Below are 6183 nucleotides of genomic sequence, written 5' to 3' on the forward strand. Positions count from 1 at the left end.
GGCTCCTTCCCCCCGGGAGGAAAGGGCATGATTGCATGTCCAGCCTGCTGAGTGTTTTGGATACTTTTTCCGCACATGCTTCCACGATAAGCAGTGTGCCGGCACTGCAACCTCATGCTCCGCAGCTCTACTCTGAGTTTTAAAACCCAACCCCTTTCCCTGCACAGAGCTACCAGCACAAATGCTGGCCACCAAAGGAGCAGAGCAAGGCGCTGCTCTGCCCGGGAGCTGAGGGCACCTGGCCAGATGGGGACAAGCTTGTTAAATTGCCCCCCGAAGCCTTGGAAACACTCAGACACAGCTGTGCCTACAGGCCTGGGAGGCAAAAGGGCCTTTTGCAATCTGAGTGAAATAAATCTGACGCTGTTTTTTAAAAATGGCAGATGAGCCATTCCTGCAGTGCTGTTGGCCCTAACAATTAGAGTTTGATATTGGCAGTGTGTGTGCCCCAGATCTTTTGGGAGAGCCAAACTGTAGCCTCTTTGAAGTGGCTGGCTACAAGCAGCATGTGCAGCCTGTGTCCCAGCAACTGCAGGAGGATTTTCATCCCACCAAATACTGCTCCGTGGAGTGATTCAGGCCTAGGGGGGTCACAGGAGTGCTGATATCCACCCTCCTTTGCCAAACTCGCTTTGTCCAGGGGAAAGGGAGAGGGCACAATCTTGGCGCTGTCCCTTCAGGCTCACTGCTCTGTTAAATGCCAAGGGCCCTTTCCCCATTCCAAATACTCTGTTGCTCTAAGCTGTGTTTCATTTCTGTTGAAAAAGACTGCTGCTGCTGCTTCAGAGCTTCACGGGCTACGCAGAAAACCTGCTCAGCGAGAGAACCATCCCCCCAACACAGGCAGTGGGACCCTGCATGTCTGCAGGGCTGACAGCAAGGAGGTACTGGTGCAGCATGCTGAAACTGGGGACCTTCTACCAGCAGCTCCTGGCTGAGGTGGGACATTTGGGGGCACTGACGCCGCATGAGCTGAGTGCAGGGTTCACAGAAGTGGCCCTTGCCTCACGCCCCATGATTTGGACCATGCTGAGGTCATGGTCCTTCTCTGGGAAGCCCTGTGACACGCACAGTGGCCACACCAGATGTGCTTCTGGCTCATGACCCTGCGAGTGCTGACCCGTGTGTCAGGCAGGACACATCTGTCCCACACTGTCCCCTCCCAGCCCGAGTCCCTTCCCTCCTTTAAGCACCGCTCCCAGCAGTGCCGCTGAATCCATCCTCCCACAGGCCCCCACTAGGATCTCAGGATGGGCAAGCTTGGCTGCCTTTATTGCTTGGAAAAATATTTTCCCCCTGCCAACGTGCTGCCCCTGTGGCTCTGCTGACCCCACCGTTTTTGGGGCTGAGCTGGCTCAAATCAGTGAAATAATTTGTGGTAAAAATGCTACAACACTCCCATGCATATTTTTTTTTCCTCTCCAAAATGATCCCTTTCGTGGCAAAGTCACACAATAATTCATCTGGCATAACCAGGAGACAGCACAAGAGGTGTGAAAGAAGGGGCGGTCACAAGAAGGGGAGCTGGGGAGCAGGGTTCACTGCCGAGGCTTCCTGCTGCGAAACCACAGCTCCAACAGCAGTGGCTGGAAAGCTGCCTGGCAGCTTGTAAAAATTCAGTTCCCCTGTACCTCGCACCAGGGAGTGGGAAGCAAAGTCATTTTGCTTGTTAGCCACGTGCTTTGGTTGTAATGGAGCACAGTAAACGGGGAACCCGAGCGCTTGGTAGCTGTCCTCCTCCAAGCTCTGGAAATGTCCCTCCTCCCAAGAGAGGAGCTCGCTGCCCTCATAGCCCCATGGCTGCACTGATGTCCTGTCCCCACACTTCACACCTCTGTATTTGGGGTCTTATGGATCATTTGCAGCTGACTCTGTTTGATCTGGGCCCTGTTGTTCTGTGCTGTCTCCACTAGAAGAAGGCTTGCAGGAAGGAAATCTCCACACTGCGATCCACTCCTCAGGCTGGGAAACCTAAGGAGGAGCGCCTGAAACGCTGCTCACCTACTGCTTTGGATTTGAGAGCATCCACAGAAGTTGCCCAGTCCACTTCTCTGTGCCCATCATCGGGTGTCCGTGTGCCAGACAGTGACACCTCATGCAGCTCCCTGCCCAGGCCTGCCTGCAGCGTGGCCAAGAGCTGCCGCAGCATCCCCACGCAGACGACTGGGTCATCTCTGGGACCCTGTGACACCTGCACCAGCGCCCAGATCAGCATCCGCAAGGTCGGTGAAGCCATCATCAGCATCTGCCAGAGCCAGAACATCCCCTCAGCTCTCAGGAGGTTCCAGGAGACAGTGGAGGAGACCACAGGGAGACTGACCCTCTCTGCAACGGACATGAGCTACTGGGCTTCGGAGCAGAGCAAGGACCTCTCCCGGATCAGCAAACACCTCCAGATGCTGCTGCAGCAGGTCAACCCTCTGAAGTCTGAGCTGGAAGAGTCAGAAAAACAGAAGGACAAGCTGCGGAAACAGATTGAGGACTTTTCCCGGTTGCTTCAGGCTGAGAAGGAGACCCAAGCGCAGCAGAGGAAGGAGGCTGAGCAGAACCTGGAATTAAAGAACAAAGAGTATTTAGAGGCTGTGGCCAGGCTGGAGCGGGACAAGGACGACCTACGGAGAGGTACAGCGCCGTTCCCAGCATCCCTTCCCAGGCACATGGGTATTTGCAGGAGAAGCACGGTGTCTATTGTCAAATCTTGGTCCCACCACCATGAGCACAGCTTTTGCCACTGATTTTGGTAGGTGCCAGGGCTGCTCCCCGCTGTGAGACTAACCCCAGGCAGCGGGAGCTGGTTGTCCACGTCCTCTCACTGCCTCCTCCCTGGTCAAGCACAGCACGCTACAGTCACTGGATGAAAAATGCTTCGGTGCGGTCATTTGCTGCCTCCTTGTTTTAGTTTCTTTGAGGAGCTGTTTAATGTTCAGTAGTGTTTTTGTGCTGATTTAGGAGCTGCTCTGCTGGAAGAGCGACTCTCCGCCTTGAAGGAGGAGCTGGCTGCGAAGCAGGCTGCTGTGCAGGAGCTGGGTAAGGACCCTGGGGCTCACCCCGCTGGCGCATCTCTCCCTGAGCCTCGCTCTGATCTTTTTACACCCACGTAGCTCCCGGCTCCCCCAGAATTGGTTGGGTGTAGCGCTGGTGGGGATGGGCAGGAGGATGACCCTCCTTCGTTTCAGTGCCCAAACATCACCCAGCACCCAAGTGGGCTTGTGCTGGTGGAGATTTAGGGGGTCGCAGCCCTCCCATCAGACCTTCTTCCCCCTCTCCAGGGCCTGTGGAAGGTGTGGGACCCCCTCAGGACACCTTATCTGGGAGCTTCTCCCCCTCCTGCCGATCATGGGCCAAAGGTGCTGTGTTTCCCCAGAGGTGACCAAGACAAACTTGCTGGAGGAGATGAGGACCATGATGGGGGCCAGGAGCCAGGTGCTGGAGCTGGAGGAGAAGGTGCAGCTGCTCACCGGCCAGCGGGAAAGCCTGGGCCAGCAGCTGAGTGCCACCACCACACAGCTGGAGAAGGAGAAGGCCAAAGTGGAGAGCGTGCTGAGGCACCAGGAGGTATGGCCGGGGCCCGCTGTCCCCTGCTCTGCAGCCCCACAGCATGCTGTGGGAGCGGGCTGAGCTTGTGGATGCTGCTGCCCGGTGTAAGGGCAGTGGTGAGTGGGTGCAGCAGGCCCTGTGCAGGCTCGCCTGCCCTGTTCAGTCCCTGCAGGCCAAGCAGAGGGCCCTGCTGCAGCAGCTTGACAGCCTGGACCAGGAGCGCGAGGAGCTGCAAGCCAGCCTGTGCAAGGCCGAGGAGGACAAGGCCAGGCTGGCGGAGCAGCTGGAGGAGAGCCAGGAGCAGAGCGGGCAGCAGCTGCAGTTGCAGCAGGTCAGTGCTGGCAGTCAGCACGCACCAAGGGGCTGCCGGGAGCGGGGTCCCTGGGGGGCAGCTGCCGCAGGACACAGCTGTGCTGTGGGGCATCAGGAACCACCCACTGCCCCTTTCCACACCCATAGCCAGAGGTTTCCCAGGAGGGGGACTCTGGGACCCGATGTGACATTGCCCGTGGCCATCTCCACCTGTGACCCCCTGGGGAAGACCTTTCTCCCCTCTCTCCAGCGTGCCTGTTCTTGGACATGCGCTGCATTTCACGGTCGGTGCTGTTGCTTCCAACTCACACAGGGACCTTACAGCTCAGGCCCTGCAATTCATCATGCTGCTGCGGGACATCCTTGTCGCCTAAGGAAAGGGAGGGAGCTTTGCTTGGATGGGTGCCCAAGTACTCCCATGGGACTCCCCCAGAGTGTACCGTCCTGAGGTTTGGGAGAGGACTCTGCAAACCTCACCACCTCCCTGCCGTGCTCCACAGGAGCTGCTGGACAAGCTGCAGCAGGAGAAGCTGAACCTGGAGCAGTCTGTCTCAGAGCTGCAGGTGAACATCTCCAGGCTGGAGGAGCAGGCGCAGGAGCTGAAGGAGCGGGAGAGGCTCCTGGTGTTCTTCCCCGAGCTCCACATCCCTGCCGAGACGCAGTTTGAAAGTAAGGGGGCGGGCAGCAGCGCCTGCTTTTGCCACAGTGGGCTTGTGCCTCCGGGGTCTCCCAGAGTTTTCCAGGGATCCTGCCAGCTCCAGATGTACCAGCATTATTTGTATACCACCGTTTATCCCACTAAGAGCCAGGAAGGGCTCAGTCCTGCTGGTGCTCCCTGGTTGGGGCAGGCTCCTTTCTGAGCAGGCACACAGCAGCGGGCTGAGCTCTGGCTCCTGCTGCAAGGACATTGTATTTTGTTTGCAGGCACTGGAAGCTTGATGGAGGACATGGAGAAGCAGCTGCAGGCCAATAACATCCGGATCAGTGTGCTGGAGCAGGAGAATGCTCGTCTTGGGTCTGCGCTGGCCAAGGTGAAGGTGGCTGCTGAGCAGGGCGTGCTGAAGGTGAGGCTGCACCCAAGCCAGGGCGAGCTGGGTGCCACTGGGAGGAGGGGCGCGCATGCCAGCGGGGTGCTGCGTACCCCAAGACCACCCCACAGCCCCTGGCACTGTCCCCCATCCTCTGGGGACTGGCTGCCTGGTTGTGCACCCTTGCAGAAAAGGCTCTGGGTAGCAAGCCATGGGACATTTCATGCAAAGTCCCCTGTGACTCCGCAGCTGCTTCCCAAGCCAGCATGGGGCTGAGCTGGACAAAGCCACATCCAGGAGGGCATGAAGCTGGGCAGGGATTCTTTGCTGTCCCAGGGCCTGATCCTGCCTTCAAGGAGCCCTTTTCAGCCTCGAGGCAGATGAACCAGGTGCTCCTATCTGATGCTTTCTGAGCCAGAGCTGCCAAGCCGATGCTGGGGCACTGCAGCACACACGGTGCCTGCAGCTCACAGCCGCCGCTGGCCAGACCCAGACCCACTCTGGCACGATCCCTGGGCCGGGCTGCAGCTCCCTGTGCCAGGCTGCAGCTCCCTGGGAGCAAATCGCACAGGCAAGGCAGCGCTGGGCTCACCTTATCACCTTGTGAGCTGCCACTGGACCAGCCTTGCCTGCCCAGTGCAGGCACAGGGCTGCTGCAGCCCCCTTCTCCTGGGTCAATCACTCCAGCTCAGCCCTGTTAGGCTTAGACCACCTCCATGTTTTTGGGGTGTGCCTACCCTATTGGGGCCAGGCCCTGGGCTCCTGTGCCACTGGGAGATGAGTCTCGTTTAACCAGTGTTTGCAGGGAAAGCTGCTTGGCCGAGGTACCTGGGGCTGGTTCCCAGCTCCTTTACATCAACCCCGCCGCAGCCATCGTACCAAAGTGCCACTGCTACCAGCTCAGCGGTGACAGCTGCCCAGGGCAGAGGCCGAGGGGTGGGACTAGAGGTGAGTGTGGGGGGAAGTTTCACCCCCTCTTCTCTTCCCCAGCTCGTCCCGCAGACCCAACTGTGGTCTCAGCTCAGCAACCAGCACAGCAGGGAGGCCGGCAGGCAAGATGCAGGGTGAGCAGAAACCCAGGGGAAGAGGCTGGGGAACTTCCCTCTTCTTCCTCCCCTCTAACCACTCCCACCACCCGCAGGCGGCGGAGCAGCCGAGGCAGCAGGGACAGCACAGGGACGCACGGATGCGCAGGCAAGGCCCAGCAGCGACCTCCCAGCAGCCAGCGGTCAAAGCCGCTCTCGGCAGAGCCTGCATCCAAGGCTGGACCCTTCCTCTCGCTGCCGGTGGAAGGCCTGGTGCTCAG

General features: G+C 58.9%; 1 protein-coding gene across 1 annotated transcript in view; it reads left to right on the plus strand.

Annotated features, from left to right (window-relative positions):
• The window catches only part of CCDC157 (coiled-coil domain containing 157), a gene marked incomplete at its 3' end in the record, with an annotated part of 6284 nt that extends 343 nt beyond the window's left edge, over positions 1 to 5941 (plus strand). The window contains exons 2-9 of the mRNA XM_010290489.1: positions 768 to 939; positions 1914 to 2622; positions 2950 to 3027; positions 3365 to 3555; positions 3701 to 3868; positions 4350 to 4518; positions 4774 to 4913; positions 5868 to 5941. Of these exons, the coding sequence (XP_010288791.1) occupies positions 768 to 939; positions 1914 to 2622; positions 2950 to 3027; positions 3365 to 3555; positions 3701 to 3868; positions 4350 to 4518; positions 4774 to 4913; positions 5868 to 5941 (1701 nt within the window). The remainder of the gene's footprint in view (positions 1 to 767; positions 940 to 1913; positions 2623 to 2949; positions 3028 to 3364; positions 3556 to 3700; positions 3869 to 4349; positions 4519 to 4773; positions 4914 to 5867) is intronic.
• Positions 5942 to 6183: the final 242 nt, after the last annotated feature.

The sequence above is a fragment of the Phaethon lepturus genome, unplaced genomic scaffold (assembly GCF_000687285.1).
Source record: "Phaethon lepturus isolate BGI_N335 unplaced genomic scaffold, ASM68728v1 scaffold26587, whole genome shotgun sequence".
In the NCBI taxonomy this organism is placed as follows: Eukaryota; Metazoa; Chordata; class Aves; order Phaethontiformes; family Phaethontidae; genus Phaethon; species Phaethon lepturus.